This window comes from Schistocerca piceifrons, chromosome 1, assembly GCF_021461385.2.
Source record: "Schistocerca piceifrons isolate TAMUIC-IGC-003096 chromosome 1, iqSchPice1.1, whole genome shotgun sequence".
Taxonomy (NCBI): Eukaryota; Metazoa; Arthropoda; class Insecta; order Orthoptera; family Acrididae; genus Schistocerca; species Schistocerca piceifrons.
Window position 1 is genome coordinate 278,172,638 of NC_060138.1, and position 16,000 is coordinate 278,188,637.

General features: G+C 43.9%; 1 protein-coding gene across 6 annotated transcripts in view; it reads right to left on the bottom strand.

Annotated features, from left to right (window-relative positions):
- LOC124789025 (ATP-binding cassette sub-family C member 10) overlaps positions 1-16,000 on the bottom strand; it is a 388,717-nt gene that overhangs the window by 164,032 nt on the left and 208,685 nt on the right. For all 6 annotated transcript variants that reach the window (XM_047256314.1, XM_047256328.1, XM_047256320.1 and 3 more), the window contains one exon: positions 10,329-10,521. In XM_047256314.1, coding sequence (XP_047112270.1) covers positions 10,329-10,521 — 193 coding nt within the window. The remainder of the gene's footprint in view (positions 1-10,328; positions 10,522-16,000) is intronic.

A 16,000-nucleotide genomic window follows, 5' to 3' on the forward strand; every position in this document is an offset into this window, starting at 1 on the left:
CTAAGAGTATCCTACAACCTCCACAGTGCTGACAACAGGTTATACACAATGCTAGTGACTACTTTGAAGGTCACTAAAACCAATGCTGGTGACTACTTTGAAGGTCAGTAAAACTTTGAAAGATTTATCTATTTTGTAAGAGCTGTAAATAAACAGTTGCAACTATTAAAGTTCAAACCCTCATATATACGAATATAGTATAAAATCATCAAGTTAAATAAAGTAACATCAACAATCATATGAATACTGCAAGAAGATCTATTTGGTACATACAAGGATCATCTAAACACAGATCAGAACTTTATTCATTTGATTTGTGCAGAGACAAGAGTAAAATGCCTTGCTGGAGAATGTAGAGTGGCTAGCCTTGCACACAACAAACATACTCAGGTCCATCATTTTGCTATTGGTGTCAGTGAACAGGGAGTACCAGTGCCTAATGTGTAACCTGTTACTATTCATTTTCTCACAAACAAAATTGCATAATCAAGTGACACTCTGAAGACACTCCAAGCACAGTTCAACAATACTTCCATGAGTAACACCCAGGAATGCAGTTAGACCCAGAAGTTTCAAAATAGTCGCAAGGTGACTGCTGCATTACTGTTGCCAAGTCCGCCTCACAGATAAGGATAAGCACGAATTATTTAGAAACAAAAGAGATGACTCACCAAAAGGCAGAAGTGCTGCATCATAGATAGGTACCCAAACAAAAAGTACAGAGCTTTGTTAGGTTTCAGAATGAACTTCCTTTTTCAAGCTTGTAGGAAAAACATGCGCACACACACACACACACACACACACACACACACACACATACATACACACACTATTTGGGGGGGGGGGGGGGGGCGACAACAGCTAATTACCGTAGGTTTAGGCCAGGGAGGCTAACAGGAGTAAAGATTGTGCTGCAAGGATAGCTCTCATCTGCACAGATCAGAAAAATCTGATGGTAGTGGGGAGGATCCAGATGGCACCAGTTGTGAAGCAGCCACTGAAATCTCGCAGGTTGTACCACTGGGTAGTCCACCTCATTTTTGGCAGCAGTTTGGCGGTTGCATTCATTCTAGTTGACAGCTGGTTGGTAGTCATACCAATGTAAAAGCCGCACAGTGGTTGCAGCAGATCTGGTATATAACATGGCTGCTTTCACAGGTGGTTCAGATGGGGTAGGATAAGCCTGTGACGGGACTGGAGTAGGTGGTGCTGGGTGGGTGGATTGGGCAGGTCTTGCATCTGGGTCTTACACAGGGATATGATCCCTGTGGTAGAGGACTGGGGGTGGGAGTGGCATAGCAATTGAATAGGATGTTCTGGAGGTTGGGTGCATCACAGGACATAACTTTGGGAGGGTATAAAAGTATCTTGGGTATGATGTCCCTCATTTCAGAGCAAGATGATAAATAAAGCCCTGGTAAAGGACGTGGTTCAGTCGTTCCAGTCCCAGGTGGTATTGGGTGACAAGGAGGGTGCTTCTTTGTGGTTGGTTCTTGGGATGGATGTAAGGACCAGATGTGTGCATGAGGATAAGGTACGGGAGAACTGTTTGTGTATTAGGTCTGGAAGGTATTGCTTGCCTACGAAGCCCTTTGTGAGGCCTTCAGCATACTAGGCAAGGGAGCTCTCATAACTGTAGATGCATCTGCCATGAGTGGCCAGGCTGTATGGAAGGGATTTTTTGGTGTGGGAGCAGTGGCAGCTGTCAAAGTGCATGAACTGTTGGTGATTGGTGGACTTGATGTGGACCAAGGTGTGGATGGAGCTATCTGAGAGGAGGAGATCAACATCTAGGAACGTGGCACAATGGGTGGAGGAGGACCAGGTGAAGTGGATGGGGGAGAAGGCATTGAGATTGTGGAGGAATGAGGATAAGGTGTCCTGGCCTTGAGTCCAGATCATAAAGGTCACCAATAAACCTGAAGCAGATCATGGGTTTGGCAGTTTGGGAAGCTAGGAATGTTTCCTCTGGTTGGCCCATGAAGAGACTGGCATAGGAAGGTGCTATGTGGATGCCCATGGCTGTGCCACGAATTTGTTTATATACCTTCCCTTCAAGGGTGAAGGAGTTCTGTGTTAGGATGTAGTTGATTAGGTGAACAAGGAATGAAGTGGTGGGTTTGTAATCTGCAAGGTGTTGGGAGAGGGGTTCAATCACGACAAGGCCATGGGCGTGAGGGATGTTGGTGTATAAAGAGGTTGCATCAACAGTGATGATTAGGGACCAGGGAGGTAAGGGTGTGTGAATGGTGGAGATCAAGTGCAGGAAGTGGTTCATATCTTTAATGTGGGAAGCTAGATTTTGGACAATTATTTGCAGATGTTGGTCAACAAGGGACAAGATTCTCACTAAAACCAGCCACAATGGGGCACCCACGATTGTTAGGTTCGCAGACTTCAGGAAACATGTAGGAGGTGGGTGTGCGATCTGTTGTTTGGGTGAGTAGGAAGATCGTTTCACAGGAGAGATTCTGGGTAGGTGGTAGGGAAGGATGCATGAAACAAGGACAGGGTAGTAGGGTAGTGAATGGCAGGGCTTTCACCAAATGACTCGGCAGCGGCAAAACAAAGTGTAAGTATGTTAGAGGGTAGAACGTATAAGGGATAGAGAGAGGGACACTTCCCTCCCTCCCTGTCTTCCTCTTTGTTGTTACAGTGCCACGACATTTAACAGTGCCGCCACGACAGTACGCGCAAACGGCGATAGAGGCGCTCCGCAACTCGGCTGAGCACGGGAGCGCCACCTAGCTATGAACGGAGCCAGCCACATGTCACGGCACAGCAGTCGAATAAGAGATACTGAGTTGTTATCATGTAACAAGCTATTGTTCCTAAGTGAGTGTGTTTGAATATCCACGCAATTATTGGTGATTAAAGGTTATAACACTTTTTGGTAACGAGGCCGGTTATTTTCACTGCATTGTGGATTTGTGTGTTGTTGACGGGGCAGACATGGAACAGCTTATGCAAGCGCTCATTGAAAACAAACACAGCTGATGGCTGCTATTCAGGCACAACAAACACAGCTGACGGCTGCTATTCAGGCGTTGTCGACGTCGCTTACTCATCGTCTGTCTTCCTCTTCTCTGCCTCCATTCCCTCCTTATGACGAGGCCGCTGAAGACTGGGAGGATTATGAGAAGCATTTGCGGCAACACTTCTTGGCTTTCGGCGTTGTCGAGGCTCCTATGTGTAAGTCGTTATTTCTATCTTGGATTTCCCTACGGATCTATCAGCTGCTATCTCAGTTAGCCCCTCTGCGGGAACCTGCCTCTCTGTCCTTCCAAGAAATGTGTGACTTATTGTCTAACTATTACTGAAAAAACACCCACATCGTTGCTGCCCGCGTGGCATTCTACCGGTGTCGTAAACAGCCCCATCAATCTTACCGGGCTTGGGCGAAGGAACTATACGGTCTGAGTAGGAAATGTCAGTTTGTCACGGACACTCATCATGAGTCTTATGCTGATTCAATGGTTAGGGATGCTATTCTACGGCTTGCTCCTGATAAAGAAGTTCGGCAACATGCCCTACAACTGCCAAACCTGTCGTCCTCAGAAGTTCTAAGCATCGCTCAATCCTTTGAAGTATCTCACGCTGCTGGCGCGCAAATAGACGCGTGGTGTGATGTAGGTGCCGTACAGTCAACTTTCGACACGGACAATTTGCCTGTTTCACAGGAGAACGAAGATGTGGCGGCGGTTCACTCGCGTAAACAACGTCGCGTTGGGCCGCAACGCTCGCAGTAACAACAGCAACCACAGAAGCAGGTTCGTTCCGCACTTCCTTCTTGTCCACATTGTTTCGTACAGCATGACAGGGCCGTGTGTCCAAAACATTGGGCCACGTTAATTCATGTAGGAAAAAAGGCCACATTGCTTCTATGTGTCAGTCCCCTAAAGTTCCTGTCGACGAGGAAGAGGCATCGGACATGGATGTTAACTGTGTGCTTTCTCAGACAAATAAGTTGTTTGTTACTGTTCGTGTTCTGGATAAAGACATTCGCATGCAAGTGGACACTGGCTCTGCAGTAACTCTCATTAATTCTCGCACGTATTTGGAGTTGGGCTCCCCTCCCTTGTCTCCAGTTACGCGAAATCTGAGAACTTATAATAAACAGAAAATTCCTATCATTGGCCAGTTTGATGCTTCCACTGCCTACAAGTCTGTTGTTAGGCCCCTCACGTTTTATGTGGTGGATCATGCGGGCACTGAAAACCTGTTCGGTTATGATGCTTTCCAGTTGTTCGGGTTCTCCATTGATGATGATGTGCACCTCATATCTGAGGATATTCTGTATCAACAGCTGGATGGATTGTGTTCTGAATTTTCGTCCGTGTTCTCTGCTGGTCTGGGTCGTGCCAAGGATTTTGAAGCCCACATTACTCTTAAACTTACAGCTCGCCCTAAGTTTTTCCGGGCACGCCCTATTCCGGTGGCGTTGCGTGCACCTGTCAAGTCTGAGATAGACAGGTTAGCAGCTTCAGGGATTCTCCTTCCTGTTACCTCCAGCGAATGGGCATCGCCAATCGTGATGGTTTCTAAACCAAACAGGAGTCTGCGATTGTGTGGTGATTTTAAAGCCACTGTCAACGCTCAGAGCCTCATTGACACTTATCCTCTTCCCCATCCTGAGGAGTTATTTACCAAGCTTGCTGGGGGCCACTTCTTTTCCAAACTTGACTTACCAGAGGCGTACCATCAGTTGCCGTTGAATGCTTCTTCCAAGGAATTTCTCGTCATCAACACTCCTTGTGGGTTGTATCAGTACCAGCGGTTACCATTTGGCGTCGCTAGCGCGCCGGCCATTTTTCAGCGGTTTTTGGAACAGCTCATGGCTTCCGTTCCCGACTGCATAAACTATCTGGATGACATTGTTGTCACGGGGGCCTTCACTGAGGAGCACCTTCACAATTTGCGTTCACTGTTTCGGGTTATGCATTCGGCTGGGTTGAGGTGCAATCTTGGCAAGTCACAGTTCTTCCAACCCTCCATTGTGTATCTTGGTTTCCACTTGTCCCGTGAGGGTATACGTCCTATACGTCAGCACGTTGCGGCCGTTAACGCTCTACCCCGGCCATCTACGGTCAAAGAACTTCAGGCGTTTCTAAGCAAGATTGCTTATTATCACAAATTCATTCCATCCACGGCAGCGGTAGCTCATCCTCTGTATCAGCTGTTACACAAAAACGTCCCTTTCTATTGGTCCGACGAGTGTGAGCGGGCTTTTGTCCGCCTGAAGGCTCATTTGCAGTCGGCACCTTGTCTTGCCACATTCCGTCTGGGTCAGCACTTGGTTCTGGCGACTGACGCGTCACAGTATAGCCTAGGGGCTGTTCTCGCCCATCGGTATGAGGATGGGTTGGAATGACCCATCGCCTATGCTTCCAAGACCCTCAACGATGCACAACGGCGTTACTCTCAAATCGAAAAGGAGGCGCTCGCTATCATTTATGCTCTAAAAAAGTTCAGAGTTATTTGCATGGTTCTAAGTTTCACCTCATCACCGACCACAAGCCGCTGGCCTCTCTGTTCAGCCCATCGGCGTCGCTTCCGGATAAGGCAGCTCACTGCCTGCAATGTTGGGCCTTATACTTGTCTCATTTTCACTATGAGATTCACTATCACCCCACGGCCCAGCACGCCAACGCTGACGCATTGTCGCGATTGCCGATGGGCCCCAACCCGGTTTTCAATCGTGATGAACTACTCTGTTTCCACATTGATGAAGAAGAACGTCGTGTGGTCGAGGGTTTTCCACTTACAGGTTCGCAGGTCGCGTCGGCTACTGCACGGGACACGGTCCTGCGTCAGGTGATCGGTTTTGTTCGACGGGGTTGGCCGGACAGGACCCAGGGCCGGGCATCGGATCCCCTTCGCAACTACCATGCCTTGCGCCTTCATCTGTCTGTTCGTGATGGTGGTGTTCTTCTGGCCACGGATGGCGCATCTCCACGGGTCGTGGTGCCAGCCTCTCTTCGCAAAGATGTTCTCAAACTGTTGCATGAAGGCCATTGGGGTATTTCTTGGACTAAGTCCCTGGCCCACAGGCACGTTTATTGGCCCAGTATTGATTTGGACATCATCCACATGGTTGCTGCGTGTGGTCAGTGTGCTCAACAACTGGCTGCACCTCGTACAATGCCCTCTCCGTGGCCTGATCCGGCGCAGCCATGGGAACGGGTGCACGCTGACTTTGCCGGCCCCTTCCTCGGTACTTATTGGCTATTGTTGATTGATGCCTTCTCGAAGTTTCCGTTTGTTGTTTGATGTCCGTCGCCCACCACTGCGGCGACGACACTGGCTTTGTCCAAAATCTTTGCGCTAGAAGCTCTTCCATCCATGATCGTCACAGACAATGACCCTCAGTTCTCTTCGCAGGCCTTCCGTGATTTTTGTACTGGACAAGGGATTCATCATGTTACAGCACCGCCCTTCCATCCACAATCGAATGGGGAGGTTGAGCGCCTTGTCCGTGCTTTCAAAAGCCAGATGAAAAAATTCCTTAGTGATTTTGCCACAGATGATGCTCTGCTGCAATTTCTGAGTTCTTATTGCTTCACGCCTCTGGGTGATCGCAGCCCTGCTGAACTCTTGCATGGCCGCCAACCGCGCACTCTACTGCACCTGCTTCACCCTGTCAGGCCTTGTGCTGTGTCCCCTAGTGCGGGAAAATACTCGGTGGGTGCCGATGTATGGGCACGAGGGTATGGATCTCACCCTAAATGGATTCCAGGGGTGGTCAAGGCTCTTCGCGGCCGCCGGCTTTGTGAAATACGTACGGACAACGGCATGGTTGTTCGCCAGTATGACCAGATGTGCCCACGAGTGGTGGCCACGCCGGTGCCACCGCCCCTTCCTTCACCTCCACCAGCCCGAAAAGCCAGTCCTGTCGCTGCTGCCGATCTACCGTACGTGTTGATGCAGCCGACGTCGCTACCGCTTCCGAGTACGCCGGAACTGGCCCCAGTGGCGACGCCGCCTTCTCCGGGACCCATCTCGCTGGAGCACACCCCCAGGTCCACAACACCTATGGATGCTGCTCCGGAGTTTTCACCCATCATCTCGTCCAGGAACCACGTTCCACGCACGAGCTTCCGTCCTGGACATTTTCGACCATACTCTCATGTCTCTCCGCGGGATCTTCTTGGGGCCTCACAAGAGGCCATGGATGTCTCCGCACTGTCCATGTCTCCAAGGAAGTGAGGGTTTTTTTTTTAAAAAAAGAAAAAAAAAAGGGGGGGGGGGGGGGGAGGAGGAAGTGTTGTGACAGTGCCACGACATTTAACAGTACGCCACGGCAGTACGCGACAGTACGCGCAAACGGCGATAGAGGCACTCCGCAACTCGGCTGAGCACGGGAGCGCCACCTAGCTACGAATGGCGCCGGCCGCGTGTCACGGCACGGCAGTCAAATAAGAGATACTGAGTTGTTATCATGTAACGAGCTATTGTTCCTAAGTGAGTGTGTTTGAATATCCATGCAATTATTGGTGATTAAAGGTTATAACACTTTTCATCACCACCTTCCTCACTCTCCTCTCCCTCTCTCTATCCCTTGTACGCTCTACCCTCTAAACCCGTTTCATTTAGTTGTGCTGCTGCTGAGCCATCTGGAGGAAGACCTACCATTCAGTACCCTGTTACCCCCTACATGTCTCGTGCATCCTTCTCTACCCACTTCCTCAGCTTCATTTACCCAGGCAACTGCTTTCAGTAACTGATATTCAATAATCAGTCTTGCTGCTACAGCAAGCCTGTATGTTTGGGTGTCTGTGTGGTTGTGTGTACTCCTAGTAAAAGAGCAAGAGCTCAAGAGCTAGCATTACCTACTTTTTATTACGTGTTTCTGTGAGCTGCACACCACTCCTCTGTAGGTAAGTGGCTCCCCCCCCCCCCCCCCCCCCTTTTTTTACATGTTTTTCCATCCAGAAATTTCCATTATTGTTATACAAATAAAACTGATACTACAACCAAAAATAATGCATGACTTCAGTTTGAAGTTCTCTTCCTAAACTAAGATGATTTTTTAATGGATTCGAACAGAAAAGGCTATCCCTGTCACTGTGACCAATTTGACAGCTACTGTGGTTACAGGTATATACAAAGGCCATCCATTCTAGTGTTAACATGATCTTTCAACATAGATTTCCGAAAGATCTCAGTTTAATATTTTAACTGACCATCAGCTACGAGCACTGCCACTAGGTACATGGATACCAGGTGCAAATTATTTCCACTGCCTGCACTCTTTTCTGCCCTATTCTCAATGTCCTGACCCATGCATGACAGAAAATATGGTTCAGGCCTAATGGAGCATGACAGAAAATATGGTTCAGGCCTAATGGAGCTACTACTCAAATTAGAAGGCCCTCCTGGTTAAGTTTTTTTATCAACTTAAAGAATAACTAAATCAACTTGAAACTGTTTTAGAGCTACTTTAAAATGAAGGTTCTGAGACAAAACTGAAACCATTAAAGCTGATATTGTAGTGTATGATTCCTAGTATCATCACATGGAAGACGGTGAAGAAACCAACTGTCGACTGTAACAGTACATCATTCAAGTTCCATGTCATAAAAAGTATCAAGTTATGATTCATATGTAACTAGTACACATGTGGAGATCTGAAGTTATTTTTATTTGATTCAATTATCATGCCATGCAATAACTATATTTGTTTACTGCAGTTACATTTTATTTTATTGCATATTCTGAAGTGTATTAACAGAAATCTGTAAAAATGCAGAACTATTACATACAATCTTATTTTCGATAACGAAATGCAAAATTTTCCTCACTGCTTTCAAATTAAGAGTGTAGCTATGTTACTGCCTTCAGGACTTTATTCACCTGGTTTCTCTTTCTGGAATTATATATTTATACACGTACATAATATCTAGTGGTGAAGCACTTACTCATAGTAATTGGTTACCAGTCTCCAATTATTCACCAAACCTGGAGAGAGAGAGAGAGAGAGAGAGAGAGAGAGAGAGTTAATGCTTTGCTGCCCTTCTGTCACCATAATATTCACTGACCTAACGAAGATGCAACAGTGTCATGTGTATGATGTAATCACAAAGCAAGATTGTAAGGTGATTTGTGAAGGTATATTATTGTCTGCAACGGCAAGACAACAGACATTGTGACTTTTGTCTGCAGAACAGTTTGTTGCACTACACAGTGCTCAAAAGCAAATATTATATACAGCACCAGTAAAAACTGAAGAGATATGAGAGACCCCAAAAGACTGCCACAGTACGAAAATATGATAATAATGGCCGTTAACAGGTCCCAACAGAGGGCAATTGTGTACAGATATACTGTACAAAAGGACTCAAGTACAATCTCTCAACATTTGGGAGAAATACATACTTAAACATATTGATGGAACAGGAGAAACTGTATAAGGTTTATATATAACTGTACGAAGTTGGAATGAGAGACAAACTGATTGTAATGATGACAGCACAATTCAGATGAATGTTTATTGATGAATGTCCTCTGTACCCCACCTTACGTAGTCTATGGACCATATTCAGCTTTCATATCAAGCATTTGTTTGCTCATCTCTGTGCTGTTGTTATTTGTGGTATTCCTATTGGTGCCATGCCACTTTACTCATAGATATGTACCACAGTAGTGTTTCATATCACTATTTCCATGAATTATTTTATAAAGCATTGTTTTGAATACAACCAGTGAAGTATTCATTGTAATGTAGCAAGATGGATGCACAACAACACATAGTATTCTTTTTCCTTTTCTCTTACTTGTGTGTTTCTTTATTCATTTGCATTCAGTTTCTCATTACATCTAAACCACTTCCAACTCCAGATTCTTACTCTGACTTCTTATTTCATTACACTCTTTTAACAATTTGGTTCAATGAAACGGTCTACACTTACATCCTTACTAGCCCCTTCTCCACTGATATGATCCACTAACTTGTGTTACAACTTACATTCACACCCATACACCAGTTTCTATTATTATGACTTGTAATTTCTTCTCCTCTCTTGGCCTAAACTTTAAGTGCTTTTCCTGCAGAAGAAGTTATAAGTTTTATTTTTCTCATATTTAAAGAAACATTCCTAGCACCTTAGTGGAATAATTTCAGAAATCTCAACAAACTCTAAAATCAAGAAATTAGACAGATTTATAGATACCCTGTCCAACAAAAGGAATAGTGTTGTAAAAACTGTATTTAAAAATTAACTGGATTTATGTAGGGCATTTCTATATTGGCACACACTGGAATGTGCCAAAGTGAAGAAATATGAAGACAAATACCTAGAAACAACAACAGAAACTGAAATCATACTGACCAAAGGAGCTAACACGTCCTCCTAGTGCCAATACAACAACTGCATCAGCACTGGTCAGGTAATGCACATGGTGTGTGCACAGAATACGTGTCTTCCCTTGAAGAAGTCCGAGAACACAATGCTGGAAAATGTGTGCTGCTACTGGCACATCAACTGCTGCCAAAATATCATCGAAAAGATAAATATCCATGTCCTGTGAAAACAAAAGTGAACATGAGCTTACTGATAAATTGAAGTAACCTGATGTGATGAAAACTACAGAAGCAAACTGATTAATTAAGGATGATGATTAAATGAAACCTTTTTCAGGTCTCAAACATCTATGATGTATCTATGCAGACTGAAGTGATGAATTGAGACTTGTACCAAGGCCAGGATTCAAACCTGGGCGTTCTGCTCTTTAGGCAGATGTGCTATTCACTATGGCGCCATGCCACAATGCCTTTGCACAACTGCCTCCCTCCGCAATCCAAATTCCCACTGACAGCTCAGCCCACTTAGTATTCCCTCTAAACCCAAACAGCATTGCAGAGACTCTTCAACTGTATTGGAAATTGTCACTTCAGTCTGCATATATACATCGTCGATGTTTGAGACTTATAAAAGGTCTCTGGAACCAAATAGCTTCATCTGATTAAAAGCACTTATGCCTGGGTGTCAAGCAGGAGCCCCCATTTCACTCAATGCTGATGTATGAGGAGGGAGGCAAGATAGGGCACTCTGTGCAGTTTTGCAAAGCCTATGTGCCAGGGTAGAGTAGTGGTTAGAACATCCACCTAGTGAGCAGAAGACCTAAGTTTGAATCCCAGCCTTGGTACAACATTTTATTCATCACTTCAGTCTGCATATATACAACATAAGGAGGATGTTCACTAATTGTATCAATCTCTCACTTAATTCACCATAAGGCAAAAGATCAAAAAAGCAAATAACAACTGGACAGAGGCTTCTGAAGCATTTATATCCATTTTTTTCATAGTCAAAGTTTCTTAAATTCATTAGTGCAGCTGAAGAGGTCATCTCCGTACTTGCTACTAAAGGGTGTCTTCTACACCGCCCTCATTCCCACACACACAGAGAAGTAATTGCTTCTTCCTGATTATTTTCTGTTAAAATACAATATAGATATTTTAATATATTTTAATTAGTTCTACAAAATTTATTGCTTATTGAAGTATCAATTACCCTGTATTAATGGACTAGAAAGACATTAAGTTGTTTACTTCAATGATTTGTTACCAGCTAATGCAATGGTTTAGATAAATATTTCAGTACTTGAACTGGAGAAAATAATCAACAAATTCAATATTAGACAACCCAAATTCCATATGAGGAGGGCTATAAGCAAAAAAGATTTTGATTTTTTAATCTCTTACCAAGACATGTGAAAACGTGCATATGAGTAATAAGTTGTTGGTTGGTGATAATTAAAGGAGTGACACAATTTATTCCAACTAGGAAAAAAATAAAAACTTGTGCTTTGTCATTAAATTAATCAGACTCTACAATTTGCAATAGTTTGAGATTTCACTACTTTAACTGCTTTGCACACATTTACTACTAAAAGAAATTGCTTAATATCTGATTTCATATGATAAAATTGAGATAGAACAGTTTTTGTTATGGCACTATAAAAAATAAGTTGATTAAATAACTAGATTTCAAACACTCATGACCAACACAAAAATAAGGATGTGAACACAATATTGATAAACCAAGAGTAACAATAACTATGTGCAAACTTTGCTAAAATGTGCAGACAATGCACTCAGGATCATTCACTACCGAGTTATCAAAACCAAGCATTCTTTGTAGCTAGTTAGTATTCAGCCACTATTTAATGATAATAATCCTCTGGGAAAACAAGGTTGCATAATTAGAGAAGAGAAAATACATATACCAGTTCACCGAGTGTTAATTTAATAGCATCACTCTGCCTAATCTATTGATCTTTGTTTATATATAATTTCATCACTACGCACAAACTTAAACCAGACAACTAGTGAATGGTCTGCCCCATTGGTAACTGTCACAAAACCTAATGGCAACCTTTGGATCTGGGGTGATTTTAAAAAGTCTATAAGTTCACATTCTGTTATTGATACCCATCCCTTAACCCGTCAGGATAAACTCGTAGTATGGCTCTCTGGGGGCCAATATTTTCCAAAATAGACTTGTCAGAAGCCTACTTGCAACTGCCTTTGGATGATGATTCCAAACTTGTCCTCATAAAGAATATATCTCCCTTTGGGTTATATTAATCCCAGTGCCTGTCATTTGGCACGGATAGTGCCCCTACCATATTCCAACAATTTTTGGACCAACTCGCGGCCTTCGTACCAGGGTGCATTAACTACATGGACGATATTGTGGTCTCAGGTTCCTCAAGAGATGAACATTTACAGAATCTTCATGCTCTGTTCATGGTGTGACAAGCCACCCATCTGAACTGTAACTTGGACAAATCACAGTTTTTTTCAGCCAACTGTCATCAGTCTTGGTTTTGAAGTCTTGCATGTTGGCATCAAGCATTTACACCAGTGTGTCAATGCCATTACAGCTTTGCTCCATCCTACCAATGTCAAAGAGCAGAAAGCCATTCTTGGGAAGATTGCATACAATCTTGAATTCCTTCCTTGTGCAGATACACTGGCGAAGCCACTTCACGCTTTCTTACATAAAGGTGTTTCTTTTCACTGCAGCCTTGCTTTTACCCAGTTAAACTCAAAATTACACCTGGCATCTTGCTTAATTACTTTATATCCTGGTCACCACCTCGTTTTGGCCCACAGATACCTCCCAGTATCATGTGCTTTTACACTATTACACTCAAAAATATACTTGGCACCTTGCTTGGTTACTTTCCAATGGGGCCAACATTTCATTTTGACTACAGATGCCTCCCAGTATGGCTTTTGGGCCATTCTCACACACAAACATGAGAATGGTTCCAAACTCCCTATTGTGTACGGTTCCAAAACTCTGAATCAGGGACAACAGCACTACTCACAGACAAAAATGAAGGCCTTGCTACTGTGTACACTTTCAAAAATTTTTATGTTTTCCTATAGTTTTCTAAATTTCATTTGATTACTGATCATAAACCTCTGGCTCTTTTCCATCCACCATCATTTTACCTGACAATGCAGCCAGTTGCCTGGAATGCTGGGCTCTGTTTTTGTCACACTATGACTATGAGATTCATTTCTGACCCACTGCACAACACATTATGTGGATGCTGTTTCTAGATAGCCGACTGTCCCTGATCTACCACTTATCAGGATAAATTGCTGTGTTTCTGTTTTGAAATAGTAACACAAAACACCATGGATGGTTTCCTTACTACCAGTTCTCAGATTTTGGCAGCTGTTATGGTTGATTCTGTGTAACATCTGATTGTGCAATTTGTCCACCATGGCTGGCTGGACAAACCAATGGGTCAATCATCTGATCACTTGCATAAACATTAAGCTTTCCGCCAATGCCTCTCAGTCCTTGATGGTACTTTACTGTTACCTACTGAAGAGTCTGTGCCCACAGATGTGATCCCATCTGCACCCCCAGCACCCCTGGTAGCATTCCTTAACTCCTTTTTGCTTGCAGTAATTGATGCTTTCTCAAAATTCCCATATGTGATTCATTGCCCATCTATGTCCACCTCAGTGACAGTCACACCTCTCTCAAAGATTTTTTCCTTAGTACGACTACCATATAGGATCATGACAGTCAATGGCCCACAGTTTGTGTCTCAAGATTTTGAAGATTTTTGTACAAAGCATCACATCCAGCATGTTATGTCCCCTCCCGTTCACCCAAGTCCAATGGAGAGGTGGAGAAGCCAGACCATATATGCAAAATCCAGATGAAACAATATATCACTCAATCTTCTCCTGAGGAAGCCCTTGATTGGTTCTTTGAGCTCCTATAGGTTCACTGCATCAGTGGAGCTGATCATGGTCACCAGCCCCATATGCTACTCCATCTGCTCCGGCTGAGGTCAGCCAACCACCAGCACCTGCCTCACATTGATTCCATCTGGACTCCATTGTCTGAGCCTGATGGTTTGGCGAGCACCCTCAGTGGATACCAGAACTCATCCATCACTGCCAAGGCTTCTGCCTCTGGATAATATGTACCTCTGGGTCATAAGTACTTCTGATGACTTGGTGTCATGACACTACAACCAGCTCTGCCCACACATGACTGACTACGGGCCAGAGAGCCCTCCCATCCTGCAGCCGCCTCACCATCTGTGCCAGCCACCAGCTGCCACTGGGCAGAGTAGACAGTGCGATCTGCCTCCATCTTTTTTGTGCGGTCTGCCTCCATCTCCACAGCCCCTGTCACCACTGCCACCATCAGAGCCGTCTTCTCTGCTCAATCTATTGCCAACTGCCTGCCTGAATGTGGATGGTAACACAGCACCTTTATCACCAATGCTCCCTTACAGCCTCTCGCGGCGCAGTGGGCACCACGCCTGTCTGCACCCATGTCTTTTCACACCAGATTTTCCTGTTACAGCACGAAATGGGCTCCAGCAGTTGTCACCTTCCAATGAACACAAAGACACATCCACAGTGAACACTTTTCCACATGGGGCAAGAAGTGTTGTAACCATGTACATTGGACACACATAATCAAACAGCGTGTGTCTCCATGAATGGTTTAGAGAGACCACTTTTCAATGGCACAGATGATGCAGCAGCCCCTCGGCCAGACTAATGTTTATATGATGATTGCATGCTCTCCTATTAGACTGTGTCTAAATATATTCTATGGTTAAGAGATGATATACCATTTCATACTTCATTCAGTGTCTTGTTGTATACCTTCATATGGAAGTGGAATACAATTTGGTTGGTGGGACTTCTGATGTTGTGTTTGTACAACGTTGCAACACATGTTAGGGAATGACTTGCTGTGACCCTCCTTTTTTAGTCACTGAGATAAGAAATTGCCTATTTAAAAGAAAGAAAGGGGTGATGTGTCAGCTCTGTAGAACATACTGTGTTTCTCTTATTACAATAGGTAACATAATTACTTTATTCAGCTGTTACAAAATTTCATTACAGATATCTTATTAGTTTTCTCAGTATAACAAGCTTTATGGAACCCAGTTTGAAATGCTCTCAAGTTATCATCCAAAAACCGTGTCTTTATTCTATCAAACACCCAACTCAGGCCATTGACTGACTGCTAATGGCACTCTAGTGGTGGAATACCGATAAATCATGTAGCATAATTTAAAATACTTTAACACGATACTGGAAAGTGCTCAACAGAATACAAATAACAAAAACAACATCAGTAAGGACTCATGACTCACCCAATAGTTTAGGCATTGAACAGTAGATAGGCACTTAAACAAGACTGAACTTGTAACTAGTGTTTTGAACAATGTCCTTCAAGATGGGAACCAGAGTGGAAGTTCAAGAAATATCTTTAAAAAAATCATTAATTATGTAATGAAAAAGTTGGAGCATAGAAAGGGTAATGATGAAATTATGAAGCCAAAGGACTTTATGGGGTGCATATTTTATTAACACTTTAAAAATTGATATTTCAAAATGTCAGCAAGGAAAAAAATGAGTCATTACTGGAGCAAAGCTTGGCAAATTTTCCATATGCTAGTTCAAACATCTCATAAAATGGGTAAAAATATCATACAAAAT